Genomic DNA, 20,091 nt, shown 5'->3' on the forward strand with positions numbered 1-20,091 from the left:
CCCTTGTTGGTACTGAACGATCATTGTTTATTGCAGCTGACAGGTAGCCATTTTCCTGGTTACCTTAGACTGCTGCGTGTCTGTCTATTCTCTGACTGGCCCTCACTCTGCTTCCTGGGTCAGAAGTCAGAGTAGTGACATCACAGCATCACATGACAGTGACCAGGAAGTGCCCAATACACCACATCTCCTCCCCTTCTCATAAACACGTCACATAGAACATAAACAAAAATAACCAATAATAACAGCATCTAACTATCTACATAACCCAACTATATAAAGTTCCAAGTTAATCTTGCCCCGAGTACGTCTCTGAAACTCTTCTCCTCGTGGTCTCACACTATCAGACCTCGTCTTCCAATGGGATTTGCTGAAACAACGGGTCCGCTCTTCCATTTGCAGTCGCTCAGGAGGTCGCCGCTCCCGGGCTGGTCGTGCTGCTACTTCCTCTCTGTGGTCATCCCGTACGCCTGAATCCATCACTGCCTGTACTGTCGCCTCTTGCCTCGGGACGGTTGCAAGACCGCTTGCTCCACTGCCGAGTTCTCTGGTACATGGTATTCTGGGTCATACCACACGCCACTCCAAATATCTCTCTGACTGGGTCTGTTGGCCTGTTCTGTGTAACTGTTCGCTGTAGGCCCAGATCTGATTTGATCCATGTGGCGTCTGGTGGAAAGGCCATGTTCTGTGGTCACTACATATATTTTTGGTCCCAAAATTCCTGTGATTGTAGCGGCCTTACATCTGGGGTGCTGCCATACATCTGCACCCATACCGCCTCCCCTGGGACAAAGGATTTGGAGTTAGAGCCTCGTTGCAAGTGACTTTGTGCACGGAACGCTGTGTCTTCCACCGTGCACGGGTTGAGAAGATCAAGCTTGGTTCGTGGCTTACGTCCGAACAGGAGTTGAGCAGGCGAGACCCCTGTACTTGCGAGGGGTGTTGTTGTGTATGCCAGTAAAAAGGTCTCAAAATTTTCTGTAAATCATGAATTTGTGGTCTTTATGGTAAGTAACGCTGTTGCTTTCACCTTATTTCTCAGGTTTATCATTGGCTGCAGGATTGTACAATTCCATCCTTATGTATGGAGGAATACTGCCTGAGGCCTAGTGACATTGTAGTGGGAATACTAACTGAGGCCTTGTGACATTGTTGTGGGAATACTGCCTGAGGCCTTGTGACATTGTTGTGGGAATACTGCGTGAGGCCTTGTGACATTGCTGTGGGAATACTGCCTGAGGCCTAGTGACATTGTAGTGGGAATACTAACTGAGGCCTTGTGACATTGTTGTGGGAATACTGCCTGAGGCCTTGTGACATTGTTGTGGGAATACTGCGTGAGGCCTTGTGACATTGCTGTGGGAATACTGCCTGAGGCCTAGTGACATTGTTGTGGGAATACTGCCTGAGGCCTTGTGACATTGTTGTGGGAATACTAACTGAGGCCTAGTGACATTGTTGTGGGAATACTGCCTGAGGCCTAGTGACGTTGTTGTGGGATTACTACCTGAGGCCTAGTGACATTGTTGTGGGAACACTGCCTGAGGCCTTGTGACATTGTTGTGGGAATACTAACTGAGGCCTTGTGACATTGTTGTGGGAATACTGCCTGAGGTCTAGTGACATTGTTGTGGGAATACTGCCTGAGGCCTAGTGACATTGTAGTGGGAATACTGCCTGAGGCCTAGTGACGTTGTTGTGGGAATACTGCCTGAGGCCTAGTGACATTGTTGTGGGAATACTGCCTGAGGCCTAGTGACATTGTAGTGGGAGTACTGCCTGAGGCCTAGTGACGTTGTTGTGGGAATACTGCCTGAGGCCTAGTGACATTGTTATCTTGTTATCTTGCTAAACAAACTCCAGTGCTCTGGAATAGGGAAGCGTGTTTAAACTGGTTTCATTCCTATCAGGTAGATCCCAACATGTGTCCATCTCAGGCTCTAACTCAACCCCCTGGATATCACCTGTGGCGTCCCGCAAGGCTCTGTTCTGGGGCCCCTACTCTCCTCAGTGTTCATCAATGAGCTTGTAAGGGATCCTCAATACACATGTATGCAGATGACACAATCCTATATGCACACAGCCATAGCCTCTCCGACCTTGAGCACATATTCAGTCTGACTTTTTGAGACTTGAAAATTGGATTTCTCAAAACAAACTGTTTTTAAACACTGACAAGACTAACAATGGTATTTGGGACCAAGGCTAAATTTGTAAAGCTTCCAGCGACTGAGCTCCAGATCAGAACCAACGCTAACACCACCCTAACCCCTGTCACTAGTTTTAAATACTTGGGCTTATGGTTTGACTCCCACTTAACATTCGGGACGCACATTGGTACCCTGACATCCAAAACCTATGCCAAACTAGGGGTACTTTACAGGAACAAATCCTCCCTAAGTCTCCTGGTCATAAAGCGTATCGCACAGTAGATGCTAATGCCAATTATCGACTATGGAGACATAGTATACGGCTCGGCACCTCAAACCCACCTTAGCAAACTTGATACCCTCTACAATTCAATATGCCATTTTGTTCTCCAATGCAACTACAACACACATCACTGCAAAATGCTCAAAGAACTAGATTGGTCATCACTTGTCTAGGTGTAAAGTTAATCTTTCCTGCCTTGCCTTCAAATACTTTCTGGGCAAGCTCCTCACCCCTACCACATGCAGCACTTATCTGAGATCTGACTCCAAAAGACTGTTCGTGGTCCCAAGGTTTAACAAAGTATCCGTCCGCTCCTCCTTCTCTTACCGTGCACCCCAAAACTGGAACAACCTACCGGAGACTCTCACATCCACCACCAGCTTAAGTTCTTTCAAAACTAAGGCTGTCTCACATTTTAATCTGGTCTGTAACTGTTACATACGCCTATAATATATATTATCTGTAACTGTTACATACGCCTATAATACATATTATCTGTAACTGTTACATACGCCTATAATATATATTATCTGTAACTGTTACATACGCCTATAATATATATTATCTCTTACTGTGCACGCAATGTCTTGTATATAATGTATACCCTGTTTATTTATGTAACTGTATTTGTAACCATGTATTATTTGTCATCTTAACCCTGTGCCCAGGATATACTTGAAAACGAGAGGTAACTCTCAATGTATTACTTCCTGGTAAAATATTTTATAAATAAATAAATTGTTGTGGGAATACTACCTGAGGCCTTGTGACATTGTGACATTGTTGTGGGAATACTGCCTGAGGCCTAGTGACATTGTTGTGGGAATACTGCCTGAGGCCTAGTGACGTTGTTGTGGGATTACTGCCTGAGGCCTTGTGACATTGTTGTGGGAATACTAACTGAGGCCTTGTGACATTGTTGTGGGAATACTGCCTGAGGCCTAGTGACATTGTTGTGGGAATACTGCCTGAGGCCTTGTGACATTGTTGTGGGAATACTGCCTGAGGCCTTGTGACATTGTGACATTGTTGTGGGAATACTGCCTGAGGCCTTGTGACATTGTGACATTGTTGTGGGATTACTGCCTGAGGCCTAGTGACATTGTTGTGGGAATACTGCCTGAGGCCTAGTGACGTTGTTGTGGGATTACTGCCTGAGGCCTTGTGACATTGTTGTGGGAATACTAACTGAGGCCTTGTGACATTGTTGTGGGAATACTGCCTGAGGCCTAGTGACATTGTTGTGGGAATACTGCCTGAGGCCTTGTGACATTGTGACATTGTTGTGGGAATACTGCCTGAGGCCTAGTGACATTGTTGTGGGAATACTGCCTGAGGCCTTGTGACATTGTTATGGGTTTAGTGATATCCTAGTCGCCACTGTTATGTCTAAGTGTTTATGCTTCACAATAACACCTGTTGGAATTGAACGATCCTTCTTTATTGCTGCTGACAGGTAGCCATTTTCCTGGTTACGTCAGACGTTACTCTGACTGGGTCTCTCTCTGCTTCCTGGGTCAGAGTGGTGACATCACAGCATCACATGACAGTGACCATGAAGTACCCAATTCAACACACCGGTACCCCGACACACACACACACACACACACACACCTGTACCCCGACACACACCCCTGTACCCCGACACACACCCCTGTACCCCGACACACACCCCTGTACCCCGACACACACCCCTGTAACCCGACACACACCCCTGTACCCCGACACACACCCCTGTACCCCGACACACACCCCTGTACCCTGACACACACCTTTGTACCCCGACACACACCCCTGTACCCCGACACACACACCCCTGTACCCCGACACACACACACACCCCTGTACCCCAACACACACCCCTCTGTACCCCAACACACACATACACCTGTACCCCGACACACACACACAACCCTGTACTCCGACACACACACCCAGTGCATGTCCCCTCCCCAGCCTCCCGGGGGCCCAGTCCCTCACTCACCGCATCACCACCCCCCGGTGCATGTAAATGTTTATGAAATGGCACCCAGTGCTTCCATTCGACTCCCAGTAAGATTTGGGGTTCCCGTCTGTCAGTTTGCCGGCACGATGGGGGTTGGAAGAAACTTCAATCTTTTCCCAACATCTATCTTCCTTAACTTCCACACTGGAGCCTGGAGGGAGAGAGCGGCCCCGGGGGGAGTCGTGAGAGTGGCACAAGTGGGGAAATGGGGGGGCGGGGGAGGGGCGCCAGAGAGGGGACGGGGGGGGGGGGGGCGAAAGAGGGCCGGGTGGGGGGGGGGGGGCGAAAAAGAGGGGGGTGGCAAAAGAGGGGATGGAGGCAGGCAGGGTGGGGGGTAATAGATGGGGGAGGGAAGAGATGGGGGAGGGAAGAGAGCCATGGGCTCCAGGGGGTGGTGGTAAAAGAAGGTCTTGCAGAGAAGCGGGGCTCGAAAGAGGGTCCCCCGCAGGAAGGAGGGGGGTGGGTGAAGAGTGTCGCCACAGGGGGGGTTGGGAAGAGAAAGAAAGGGTCCTTGAAGGGAGGGTGTGAGAACAGAGGCTCATCACAGGGGGAGGGAGGAAAAGACAGAGGGTCCTCGCAGGGGACAGGGGGAACAGAGGGTCCTCGCAGGGGACAGGGGGAACAGAGGGTCCTCGCAGGGGGGAGAGGGAACAGAGGGTCCCCGCAGGGGGGAGAGGGAACAGAGGGTCCCCGCAGGGGGGAGAGGGAACAGAGGGTCCCCGCAGGGGGGGCAGGGGGTCCTCGCAGGGAGGAGGGGGAACAGAGGGTCCTCGCAGGGGGGAGAGGGAACAGAGGGTCCCCGCAGGGGGGACAGGGGGAACAGAGGGTCCTCGCAGGGGACAGGGGGAACAGAGGGTCCTCGCAGGGGACAGGGGGAACAGAGGGTCCTCGCAGGGAGGAGGGGGAACAGAGGGTCCTCGCAGGGGGGAGAGGGAACAGAGGGTCCTCGCAGGGGGGAGAGGGAACAGAGGGTCCCCGCAGGGGGGACAGGGGGTCCTCGCAGGGGACAGGGGGAACAGAGGGTCCTCGCAGGGGGGACAGAGGGTCCTCGCAGGGGACAGGGGGAACAGAGGATCCTCGCAGGGGACAGGGGGAACAGAGGGTCCTCGCAGGGGACAGGGGGAACAGAGGGTCCTCGCAGGGGACAGGGGGAACAGAGGGTCCTCGCAGGGGACAGGGGGAACAGAGGGTCCTCGCAGGGGACAGGGGGAACAGAGGGTCCTCGCAGGGGACAGGGGGAACAGAGGGTCCTCGCAGGGGACAGGGGGAACAGAGGGTTCTCGCAGGGGACAGGGGGAACAGAGGGTCCTCGCAGGGGGGGAGGGGCAACAGAGGGTCTTCGCAGGGGGGAAGGGCAACAGAGGGTTCTCGCAGGGGACAGGGGGAACAGAGGGTTCTCGCAGGGGGGACAGGGGGAACAGAGGGTCCTCGCAGGGGACAGGGGGAACAGAGGGTCCTCGCAGGGGACAGGGGGAACAGAGGGTTCTCGCAGGGGACAGGGGGAACAGAGGGTCCTCGCAGGGGGGGAGGGGCAACAGAGGGTCCTCGCAGGGGGGAAGGGCAACAGAGGGTTCTCGCAGGGGACAGGGGGAACAGAGGGTTCTCGCAGGGGGGACAGGGGGAACAGAGGGTTCTCGCAGGGGACAGGGGGAACAGAGGGTTCTCGCAGGGGGGGCGAGGGGCAACAGAGGGTTCTCGCAGGGGGGAGGGGCAACAGAGGGTCCTCGCAGGGGGGAGGGTAGGTACAGGGGTCCCTGCAGGGATGGGGGGGGGGGGAGGAGAAAGAGGATCCCTGAATGTAGGGAGAGGGAGGTGGGGGGGGGAGATCAGAGGTTCCTCGCAAGGGGGGGTGGGGAAGAGAAAGAGGGTCCTTGCAGAAGGGGGGGGGGGAGACAGAGGGTCCTTGCAGGGAGGTGGAGAAACAGAGGGTCATCGAGGGGAGTTCTGTTCGGTCACAAAGGACTCACCTTGGCAGAGGTTTCTCAGGAACACATCAAAGAAAGGGATGTTAATTTGCTGCTGGCTGCGTCTGTGTTCCTCTATCTGCCCCAGAACCATCTGACAGGGACAGGAGAGCAGGTTACACCATCACACTGCCTGTATCATACCGACTACACACTGCATATTACACCCTCACACTGCCTGTATCACACTGACTACACACTGCATATTACACCCTCACACTGCCTGTACACACTGCATATTACAGTAACAGGAGAGCATGTTACACCCGCATACTGCCTGTATCATACTGACTACACACTGCATATTAGTAACAGGAGAGCAGGTTACACTCTCACACTGCCTGTATCACACTGACTATACACTGCATATTACACCCTCACACTGCCTGTATCACACTGCCTGTATCACACTGCATATTACAGTAACAGGAGAGCAGGTTACACCCGCATACTGCCTGTATCATACTGACTAAACACTGCATATTACAGCAACAGGAGAGCATGTTACACCCGCATACTGCCTGTATCATACTGACTAAACACTGCATATTACAGTAACAGGAGAGCAGGTTACACCCTCACACTGCCTGTTTCACACTCACTACACACTGCATATTACAGTAACAGGAGAGCAGGTTACACCCTCACACTGCCTGTATCATACCGACTACACACTGCATATTACAGTAACAGGAGAGCATGTTACACCCTCACACTGCCTGTATCATACTGACTACACACTGCATATTAGTAACAGGAGAGCAGGTTACACCCTCACACTGCCTGTATCATACTGACTACACACTGCATATTACAGTAACAGGAGAGCAGGTTACACCCTCACACTGCCTGTATCATACCGACTACACACTTCATATTACAGTAACAGGAGAGCATGTTACACCCTCACACTGCCTGTATCACACTGACTACACACTGCATATTACAGTTACAGGAGAGCAGGTTACACCCTCACACTGCCTGTATCATACCGACTACACACTGCATATTACAGTAACAGGAGAGCATGTTACACCCTCACACTGCCTGTATCATACCGACTACACACTGCATATTACACCCTCACACTGCCTGTATCATACTGACTACACACTGCATATTACAGTAACAGGAGAGCAGGTTACACCCTCACACTGCCTGTATCATACTGACTACACACTGCATATTACATTAACAGGAGAGCAGGTTACACCTTCACACTGCCTGTAGCACACTGACTACACACTGCATATTACAGTAACAGGAGAGCAGGTTACACCCGCACACTGCCTGTAGCACACTGACTACACACTGCATATTACAGTAACAGGAGAGCAGGTTACACCCTCACACTGCCTGTATCATACTGACTATACACTGCATATTACAGTAACAGGAGAGCAGGTTACACCTTCACACTGCCTGTAGCACACTGACTACACACTGCATATTACAGTAACAGGAGAGCAGGTTACACCTTCACACTGCCTGTAGCACACTGACTACACACTGCATATTACAGTAACAGGAGAGCAGGTTACATCTCACACTGCCTGTATCATACCGACTACACACTGCATATTACAGTAACAGGAGAGCAGGTTACACCCTCACACTGCCTGTATCATACCGACTACACACTGCATATTACACCCTCACACTGCCTGTATCATACTGACTACACACTGCATATTACAGTAACAGGAGAGCAGGTTACACCCTCACACTGCCTGTATCATACTGACTACACACTGCATATTACAGTAACAGGAGAGCAGGTTACACCTTCACACTGCCTGTAGCACACTGACTACACACTGCATATTACAGTTACAGGAGAGCAGGTTACACCCTCACACTGCCTGTATCATACCGACTACACACTGCATATTACAGTAACAGGAGAGCATGTTACACCCTCACACTGCCTGTATCATACCGACTACACACTGCATATTACAGTAACAGGAGAGCAGGTTACACCCTCACACTGCCTGTATCATACCGACTACACACTGCATATTACACCCTCACACTGCCTGTATCATACTGACTACACACTGCATATTACAGTAACAGGAGAGCAGGTTACACCCTCACACTGCCTGTATCATACTGACTACACACTGCATATTACAGTAACAGGAGAGCAGGTTACACCTTCACACTGCCTGTAGCACACTGACTACACACTGCATATTACAGTTACAGGAGAGCAGGTTACACCCTCACACTGCCTGTATCATACAGACTACACACTGCATATTACAGTAACAGGAGAGCATGTTACACCCTCACACTGCCTGTATCATACCGACTACACACTGCATATTACACCCTCACACTGCCTGTATCATACTGACTACACACTGCATATTACAGTAACAGGAGAGCAGGTTACACCCTCACACTGCCTGTATCACACTGACTACACACTGCATATTACAGTTACAGGAGAGCAGGTTACACCCTCACACTGCCTGTATCATACCGACTACACACTGCATATTACAGTAACAGGAGAGCATGTTACACCCTCACACTGCCTGTATCATACCGACTACACACTGCATATTACACCCTCACACTGCCTGTATCATACTGACTACACACTGCATATTACAGTAACAGGAGAGCAGGTTACACCCTCACACTGCCTGTATCATACTGACTACACACTGCATATTACAGTAACAGGAGAGCAGGTTACACCCTCACACTGCCTGTATCATACTGACTACACACTGCATATTACAGTAACAGGAGAGCAGGTTACATCTCACACTGCCTGTATCATACCGACTACACACTGCATATTACAGTAACAGGAGAGCAGGTTACACCCTCACACTGCCTGTATCATACCGACTACACACTGCATATTACACCCTCACACTGCCTGTATCATACTGACTACACACTGCATATTACAGTAACAGGAGAGCAGGTTACACCCTCACACTGCCTGTATCATACTGACTACACACTGCATATTACAGTAACAGGAGAGCAGGTTACACCTTCACACTGCCTGTAGCACACTGACTACACACTGCATATTACAGTTACAGGAGAGCAGGTTACACCCTCACACTGCCTGTATCATACCGACTACACACTGCATATTACAGTAATAGGAGAGCATGTTACACCCTCACACTGCCTGTATCATACCGACTACACACTGCATATTACACCCTCACACTGCCTGTATCATACTGACTACACACTGCATATTACAGTAACAGGAGAGCAGGTTACACCCTCACACTGCCTGTATCACACTGACTACACACTGCATATTACAGTTACAGGAGAGCAGGTTACACCCTCACACTGCCTGTATCATACCGACTACACACTGCATATTACAGTAACAGGAGAGCATGTTACACCCTCACACTGCCTGTATCATACCGACTACACACTGCATATTACACCCTCACACTGCCTGTATCATACTGACTACACACTGCATATTACAGTAACAGGAGAGCAGGTTACACCCTCACACTGCCTGTATCATACTGACTACACACTGCATATTACAGTAACAGGAGAGCAGGTTACACCCTCACACTGCCTGTATCATACTGACTACACACTGCATATTACAGTAACAGGAGAGCAGGTTACACCCTCACACTGCCTGTATCACACTGACTACACACTGCATATTACAGTAACAGGAGAGCAGGTTGCACCCTCACACTGCCTGTATCACACTGACTACGCACTGCATATTACAGTAACAGGAGAGCAGGTTACACTCTCACACTGCCTGTATCACACTGACTATACACTGCATATTACACCCTCACACTGCCTGTATCACACTGCCTGTATCACACTGCATATTACAGTAACAGGAGAGCAGGTTACAGCCTCACACTGCCTGTATCATACCGACTACACACTGCATATTACAGTAACAGGAGAGCATATTACACCCTCACACTGCCTGTATCATACCGACTACACACTGCATATTACAGTTACAGGAGAGCATATTACACCCTCACACTGCCTGTATCATACCGACTACACACTGCATATTACAGTGACAGGAGAGCAGGTTACACCCTCACACTGCCTGTATCACACTGACTACACACTGCATATTACAGTTACAGGAGAGCATGTTACACCCTCACAGTGCCTGTACCATACTGCATATTACAGTTACAGGAGAGCATGTTACACCCTCACACTGCCTGTATCATACTGACTACACACTGCATATTACACCCTCATACTGCCTGTATCATACCAACTACACACTGCATATTACAGTAACAGGAGAACATGTTACACCCTCACACTGCCTGTATCACACTGACTACACACTGCATATTACAGTAACAGGAGAGCATGTTACACCCTCACACTGCCTGTATCATACTTACTGACTACACACTGCACATTACAGTTACAGGAGAGCATATTACACCCTCACACTGCCTGTATCACACTGACTACACACTGCATATTACAGTAACAGGAGAGCAGGTTACACCCTCACACTGCCTGTATCATACTGACTACACACTGCATATTACAGTTACAGGAGAGCATATTACACCCTCACACTGCCTGTATCACACTGACTACACACTGCATATTACAGTAACAGGAGAGCATGTTACACCCTCACACTGCCTGTACCATACTGACTACACACTGCATATTACAGTTACAGGAGAGCATGTTACACCCTCACACTGCCTGTATCATACTGCATATTACAGTTACAGGAGAGCATGTTACACCCTCACACTGCCTGTATCATACTGACTACACACTGCATATTACAGTAACAGGAGAGCAGGTTACACCCACACACTGCCTGTACCATACGGACTACACACTGCATATTACAGTGACAGGAGAGCAGGTTACACCCTCACACTGCCTGTATCACACTGCATATTACAGTAACAGGAGAGCAGGTTACACCTTCACACTGCCTGTATCACACTGACTACACACTGCATATTACAGTAACAGGAGAGCAGGTTACACCCTCACACTGCCTGTATCACACTGACTACACACTGCATATTACAGTAACAGGAGAGCAGGTTACACCCTCACACTGCCTGTATCACACTGACTACACACTGCATATTACAGTAACAGGAGAGCAGGTTACACCCTCACACTGCCTGTATCACACTGACTACACACTGCATATTACACCCTCACACTGCCTGTATCACACTGACTACACACTGCATATTACAGTAACAGGAGAGCAGGTTACACCCTCACACTGCCTGTATCACACTGACTACACACTGCATATTACAGTAACAGGAGAGCAGGTTACACCCTCACACTGCCTGTATCATACTGACTACACACTGCATATTACACCCTCACACTGCCTATATCATACTGACTACACACTGCATATTACACCCTCACACTGCCTGTATCACACTGACTACACACTGCATATTACAGTAACAGGAGAGCAGGTTACACCCGCACACTGCCTGTACCATACGGACTACACACTGCATATTACAGTGACAGGAGAGCAGGTTACACCCTCACACTGCCTGTATCACACTGCATATTACAGTAACAGGAGAGCAGGTTACACCCTCACACTGCCTGTATCACACTGACTACACACTGCATATTACAGTAACAGGAGAGCAGGTTACACCTTCACACTGCCTGTATCACACTGACTACACACTGCATATTACAGTAACAGGAGAGCAGGTTACACCCGCACACTGCCTGTACCATACGGACTACACACTGCATATTACAGTGACAGGAGAGCAGGTTACACCTTCACACTGCCTGTACCATACTGCATATTACACCCTCACACTGCCTGTATCACACTGACTACACACTGCATATTACAGTAACAGGCGAGCAGGTTACACCCTCACACTGCCTGTATCACACTGACTACACACTGCATATTACACCCTCACACTGCCTGTATCATACTGACTGCACACTGCATATTACAGTAACAGGAGAGCAGGTTACACCTCACACTGCCTGTATCACACTGACTACACACTGCATATTACCGTAACAGGAGAGCAGGTTACACCCTCACACTGCCTGTATCACACTGACTACACACTGCATATTACACCCTTACACTGCCTGTATCATACTGACAACACACTGCATATTACAGTAACAGGAGAGCAGGTTACACCCTCACACTGCCTGTATCACACTGCATATTACAGTAACAGGAGAGCAGGTTACAGCCTCACACTGCCTTTATCATACTGACTACACACTGCATATTACAGTAACAGGAGAGCAGGTTACACCCTCACACTGCCTGTATCACACTGACTACACACTGCATATTACAGTAACAGGAGAGCATGTTACACCCTCACACTGCCTGTACCATACTGACTACACACTGCATATTACAGTAACAGGAGAGCAGGTAACACCCTCACACTGCCTGTATCTCACTGCATATTACAGTAACAGGAGAGCAGGTTACACCCTCACACTGCCTGTATCACACTGACTACACACTGCATATTACAGTAACAGGAGAGCAGGTTACACCCTCACACTGCCTGTATCACACTGACTACACACTGCATATTACAGTAACAGGAGAGCAGGTTACACCCGCACACTGCCTGTATCACACTGCATATTACAGTAACAGGAGAGCAGGTTACACCCTCACACTGCCTGTACCATACTGACTACACACTGCATATTACAGTAACAGGAGAGCATGTTACACCCGCACACTGCCTGTATCACACTGACTACACACTGCTGTGACGGTGAAGGGGTTAACCAGGCTCATCAATAAAGGTTAAGCCCACTTGGTTAACCCTGACCCGTGTGTTACGGACCCAGATGTCGAAAATGTATTACTGGGACTGTATACTGATTTTGCAACAAAGAATTATATGATTTTTGTCTGTACTGGAGTCCTGGGACCAGGAGATTTCTAGGCTGTAAGTTTCAGGGTGGGTTTGCCAGAGAAAGTCGTTACAGAATGTGTCTATGTATCGGGGTTCCCGAGTTATGGGATACCCCAAAAGTTGTATCCGGGAATTGAGTGAGATTCTCGGATACAACCAAGCACATTACTCCGCCAAACTCTGACTCTGAGAGCGTTATTACGGCTCACCGCCAGGATCCTGCTACAGCATCATCCAGACAAGGTAAATTGGTATGAAGGGGTTAAACTATACCAGCAGCTATACACGGAGTCCCTAGTGTAGCAGGGGTTCCCCAGTATAGCAGAGGTACCCAGATACATGCCCAGGTACCCTGAACCTGGCATAGGGGTTCAGGGGATGCTCCAGCTAAGGGATAAAGCTGAGCATGTTTGCAGTGTGTAAAAGTTATTTTTCTAATGTGTGCCAAGAATGAGACTCGTGAGGGTAGGTGAATTATACTCTTCCCTTCTCCTTCCCAGACACCAGAATAGGAACTCACATCTTTTAGCACACAGAAAACAGGACACAATATATTTTATTAAATGGTTATAGTTTAATGTGGATATATATTGATAACCTGTGACTGAACTGAGGAATTTCTAAGTCATGGATTCCGGCCAGCCCAGATGGCGACCAAGCTTGGTGCCTCTGGATCTGTGCGGAGTCCGGACATGAAAGCCTCAGGGATGTCACGGCGTTAGAACAGGAGGGTACTGCAGTTCTGCCTGAGTACCCACATCCTGGGCTAACACAGGGCTATCCGGCCACCATTTGCCAGAGCCCAGACTCTGTGGAGCCTGGGCAGTGGGTGGGCGCAGTGTGCAAAGAGGCAGAGGGGCCAGGTTGGCGCATGCCCCGTTACAGACAGAGAAAAGGTGCTCTCCCGGCTTTACAATGCCGACAAATCGGTGATTGGCTGGCAGGGAAATTCCCACGCTCTGATAGGCTGTAGAGGTTGGTGAATGAGAGCCTAAAAGCCTTAAGAGAGCTTGCAGCCAATCAGAAGCTCAGATTCCAAGCGCCAAACCAACAGCGGCAAATTCAAAGATGCGCTGTGCTGAATAGACGCGAGCCGGCTTCAAAGATTTTTAAGTCAGAAAAGTTTCTAAGTCCCGCTTTTGAGAACGTCGCGGTCGCGTCTGGCATTGCGCCCAAAACAGTTCCAGTTCCGCTGCGAGTAACTAGCGGTCATTGGAAAGTGCTCAAAAAAAGGTAATCTTGGTGAATTTCGGTCCAGAAATTGATTTATTCGTTAGCCCCATTTTTTACACCCTCACACTGCCTGTAACAGGCGGTCAGTGTACGTGTGCTGTATTATATACGTCAGTAACAGGCGGTCAGTGTACGTGTGCAGTAGTATATACGTCAGTAACAGGCGGTCAGTGTACGTGTGCTGTAGTATATACGTCAGTAACAGGCGGTCAGTGTACGTGTGCTGTAGTATATACGTCAGTAACAGGCGGTCAGTGTACGTGTGCTGTAGTATATACGTCAGTAATAGGCGGTCAGTGTACGTGTGCTGTAGTATATACGTCAGTAACAGGCGGTCAGTGTACGTGTGCTGTAGTATATACGTCAGTAACAGGCGGTCAGTGTACGTGTGCTGTAGTATATACGTCAGTAACAGCCGGTCAGTGTACGTGTGCTGTAGTATATACGTCAGTAACAGGCGGTCAGTGTACGTGTGCTGTAGTATATACGTCAGTAACAGTCGGTCAGTGTACGTGTGCTGTAGTATATACGTCAGTAACAGGCGGTCAGTGTACGTGTGCTGTAGTATATACGTCAGTAACAGGCGGTCAGTGTACGTATGCTGTAGTATATACGTCAGTAACAGGCGGTCAGTGTACGTGTGCTGTAGGATATACGTCAGTAACAGCCGGTCAGTGTACGTATGCTGTAGTATATACGTCAGTAACAGGCGGTCAGTGTACGTGTGCTGTAGGATATACGTCAGTAACAGCCGGTCAGTGTACGTGTGCGGTAGTATATACGTCAGTAACAGGCGGTCAGTGTACGTGTGCTGTAGGATATACGTCAGTAACAGCCGGTCAGTGTACGTGTGCTGTAGTATATACGTCAGTAACAGCCGGTCAGTGTACGTATGCTGTAGTATATACGTCAGTAACAGTCGGTCAGTGTACGTGTGCTGTAGTATATACGTCAGTAACAGCCGGTCAGTGTACGTGTGCTGTAGTATATACGTCAGTAACAGGCGGTCAGTGTACGTGTGCTGCAGATTATACGTCAGTAACAGCCGGTCAGTGTACGTGTGCTGTAGTATATACGTCAGTAACAGGCGGTCAGTGTACGTGTGCTGTAGTATATACGTCAGTAACAGGCGGTCAGTGTACGTGTGCTGTAGTATATACGTCAGTAACAAGCGGTCAGTGTACGTGTGCTGTATTATATACGTCAGTAACCGTCGGTCAGTGTACGTGTGCTGTAGTATATACGTCAGTAACAGCCGGTCAGTGTACGTGTGCTGTAGTATATACGTCAGTAACAGTCGGTCAGTGTACGTGTGCTGTAGTATATACGTCAGTAACAGCCGGTCAGTGTACGTGTGCTGTAGTATATACGTCAGTAACAGGCGGTCAGTGTACGTGTGCTGTAGTATATACGTCAGTAACAGCCGGTCAGTGTACGTGTGCGGTAGTATATACGTCAGTAACAGGAGGTCAGTGTACGTGTGCTGTAGTATATACGTCAGTAACAGGCGGTCAGTGTACGTGTGCTGTACGTCAGTAACAGGCGGTCAGTGTACGTGTGCTGTAGTATATACGTCAGTAACAGGCGGTCAGTGTACGTGTGCTGTAGTATATACGTCAGTAACAGGCGGTCAGTGTACGTGTGCTGTATTATATACGTCAGTAACAGCCGGTCGGTGTACGTGTGCTGTAGTATATAAGTCAGTAACAGCCGGTCAGTGTACGTGTGCTGAAGTATATACGTCAGTAACAGGCGGTCAGTGTACGTGTGCTGTAGTATATACGTCAGTAACAGGCGGTCAGTGTACGTATGCTGTAGTATATACGTCAGTAACAGGCGGTCAGTGTACGTGTGCTGTAGTATATACGTCAGTAACAGTCGGTCAGTGTACGTATGCTGTAGTATATACGTCAGTAACAGGCGGTCAGTGTACGTGTGCTGTAGTATATACGTCAGTAACAGGCGGTCAGTGTACGTGTGCTGTAGTATATACGTCAGTAACAGGAGGTCAGTGTACGTGTGCTGTAGTACATACGTCAGTAACAGCCGGTCAGTGTACGTGTGCTGTAGTATATACGTCAGTAACAGGCAGTTAGTGTACGTGTGCTGTAGTATATACGTCAGTAACAGCCGGTCAGTGTACGTGTGCTGTAGTATATACGTCAGTAACAGGCGGTCAGTGTACGTGTGCTGTAGTATATACGTCAGTAACAGGCGGTCAGTGTACGTGTGCTGTAGTATATACGTCAGTAACAGGCGGTCAGTGTACGTGTGCTGTATTATATACGTCAGTAACAGTCGGTCAGTGTACGTGTGCTGTAGTATATACGTCAGTAACAGGCGGTCAGTGTACGTGTGCTGTAGTATATACGTCAGTAACAGGCGGTCAGTGTACGTGTGCTGTATTATATACGTCAGTAACAGTCGGTCAGTGTACGTATGCTGTAGTATATACGTCAGTAACAGGCGGTCAGTGTACGTGTGCTGTAGTATATACGTCAGTAACAGGCGGTCAGTGTACGTGTGCTGTAGTATATACGTCAGTAACAGGCGGTCAGTGTACGTGTGCTGTAGTATATACGTCAGTAACAGCCGGTCAGTGTACGTGTGCTGAAGTATATACGTCAGTAACAGGCGGTCAGTGTACGTGTGCTGTAGTATATACGTCAGTAACAGGCGGTCAGTGTACGTGTGCTGTAGTATATACGTCAGTAACAGGCGGTCAGTGTACGTATGCTGTAGTATATACGTCAGTAATAGGCGGTCAGTGTACGTGTGCTGTAGTATATACGTCAGTAACAGTCGGTCAGTGTACGTATGCTGTAGTATATACGTCAGTAACAGGCGGTCAGTGTACGTGTGCTGTAGTATATACGTCAGTAACAGGCGGTCAGTGTACGTGTGCTGTAGTATATACGTCAGTAACAGCCGGTCAGTGTACGTATGCTGTAGTATATACGTCAGTAACAGGCGGTCAGTGTACGTGTGCTGTAGTATATACGTCAGTAACAGCCGGTCAGTGTACGTATGCTGTAGTATATACGTCAGTAACAGCCGGTCAGTGTACATATGCTGTAGTATATACGTCAGTAACAGCCGGTCAGTGTACGTATGCTGTAGTATATACGTCAGTAACAGGCGGTCAGTGTACGTGTGCTGTAGTATATACGTCAGTAACAGGCGGTCAGTGTACGTGTGCTGTAGTATATACGTCAGTAATAGGCGGTCAGTGTACGTGTGCTGTAGTACATACGTCAGTAACAGGCGGTCAGTGTACGTGTGCTGTAGTATATACGTCAGTAACAAGCGGTCAGTGTATGTATGCTGTAGTATATACGTCAGTAACAGCCGGTCAGTGTACGTGTGCTGTAGTATATACGTCAGTAACAGGCGGTCAGTGTACGTGTGCTGTAGTATATACGTCAGTAACAGCCGGTCAGTGTACGTGTGCTGTAGTATATACGTCAGTAACAGGCGGTCAGTGTACGTGTGCTGTACGTCAGTAACAGGCGGTCAGTGTACGTGTGCTGTAGTATATACGTCAGTAACAGGAGGTCAGTGTACGTGTGCTGTAGTATATACGTCAGTAATAGGCGGTCAGTGTAAGTGTGCTGTAGTACATACGTCAGTAACAGGCGGTCAGTGTACATGTGCTGTAGTATATACGTCAGTAACAGCCGGTCAGTGTAAGTGTGCTGTAGTATATACGTCAGTAACAGGCGGTCAGTGTACGTGTGCTGTAGTATATACGTCAGTAACAGGAGGTCAGTGTACGTGTGCTGTAGTATATACGTCAGTAACAGGCGGTCAGTGTACGTGTGCTGTAGTATATACGTCAGTAACAGGCGGTCAGTGTACGTGTGCTGTACGTCAGTAACAGGCGGTCAGTGTACGTGTGCTGTAGTATATACGTCAGTAACAGGAGGTCAGTGTATGTGTGCTGTAGTATATACGTCAGTAACAGGCGGTCAGTGTACGTGTGCTGTAGTATATACGTCAGTAACAGGCGGTCAGTGTACGTATGCTGTAGTACATACGTCAGTAACAGGCGGTAAGTGTACGTGTGATGTAGTACATACGTCAGTAACAGGCGGTCAGTGTACGTGTGCTGTAGTATATACGTCAGTAACAGCCGGTCAGTGTACGTGTGCTGTATTATATACGTCAGTAACAGGAGGTCAGTGTACGTGTGCTGTAGTATATACGTCAGTAACAGGCGGTCAGTGTACGTGTGCCGTAGTATATACGTCAGTAACAGGCAGTCAGTGTAGTGTGCTGAAGTATATACGTCAGTAACAGCCGGTCAGTGTACGTGTGCTGTAGTATATACGTCAGTAACAGGCGGTCAGTGTACGTGTGCTGCAGATTATACGTCAGTAACAGGCGGTCAGTGTACGTATGCTGTAGTATATACGTCAGTAACAGGCGGTCAGTGTACGTGTGCTGTACGTCAGTAACAGGCGGTCAGTGTACGCGTGCTGTAGTATATACGTCAGTAACAAGCGGTCAGTGTATGTATGCTGTAGTATATACGTTAGTAACAGGCGGTCAGTGTACGTGTGCAGTAGTATATACGTCAGTAACAGCCGGTCAGTGTACGTGTGCTGTAGTATATACGTCAGTAACAGGCGGTCAGTGTACGTGTGCTGCAGATTATACGTCAGTAACAGGCGGTCAGTGTACGTATGCTGTAGTATATACGTCAGTAACAGGCGGTCAGTGTACGTGTGCTGTAGTATATACGTCAGTAACAGGCGGTCAGTGTACGTATGCTGTAGTATATACGTCAGTAACAGGCGGTCAGTGTACGTGTGCTGTAGTATATACGTCAGTAACAGGAGGTCAGTGTACGTGTGCTGTAGTACATACGTCAGTAACAGCCGGTCAGTGTACGTGTGCTGTAGTATATACGTCAGTAACAGGCGGTCAGTGTACGTGTGCTGTAGTATATACGTCAGTAACAGGCGGTCAGTGTACGTGTGCTGTAGTATATACGTCAGTAACAGGCGGTCAGTGTACGTGTGCTGTATTATATACGTCAGTAACAGTCGGTCAGTGTACGTGTGCTGTAGTATATACGTCAGTAACAGGCGGTCAGTGTACGTGTGCTGTAGTATATACGTCAGTAACAGGCGGTCAGTGTACGTGTGCTGTATTATATACGTCAGTAACAGTCGGTCAGTGTACGTATGCTGTAGTATATACGTCAGTAACAGGCGGTCAGTGTACGTGTGCTGTAGTATATACGTCAGTAACAGGCGGTCAGTGTACGTGTGCTGTAGTATATACGTCAGTAACAGGCGGTCAGTGTACGTGTGCTGTAGTATATACGTCAGTAACAGCCGGTCAGTGTACGTGTGCTGTAGTATATACGTCAGTAACAGGCGGTCAGTGTACGTGTGCTGTAGTATATACGTCAGTAACAGGCGGTCAGTGTACGTGTGCTGTAGTATATACGTCAGTAACAGCCGGTCAGTGTACGTGTGCTGAAGTATATACGTCAGTAACAGGC

The 20,091-nt window shown here is 48.8% G+C and overlaps 1 protein-coding gene across 1 annotated transcript in view; it reads right to left on the reverse strand.

Moving 5' to 3' along the window:
- LOC142492481 (cullin-9-like) overlaps window positions 1-20,091 on the reverse strand; it is a 121,873-nt gene that overhangs the window by 66,955 nt on the left and 34,827 nt on the right. Inside the window, exons 5-6 of the mRNA XM_075595118.1 lie at window positions 6,409-6,499; window positions 4,421-4,592 (exon numbers count right to left, since the gene is read on the reverse strand). Of these exons, the coding sequence (XP_075451233.1) occupies window positions 4,421-4,592; window positions 6,409-6,499 (263 nt within the window). The remainder of the gene's footprint in view (window positions 1-4,420; window positions 4,593-6,408; window positions 6,500-20,091) is intronic.

Source organism: Ascaphus truei, chromosome 4, assembly GCF_040206685.1.
Source record: "Ascaphus truei isolate aAscTru1 chromosome 4, aAscTru1.hap1, whole genome shotgun sequence".
Classification (NCBI taxonomy): domain Eukaryota; kingdom Metazoa; phylum Chordata; class Amphibia; order Anura; family Ascaphidae; genus Ascaphus; species Ascaphus truei.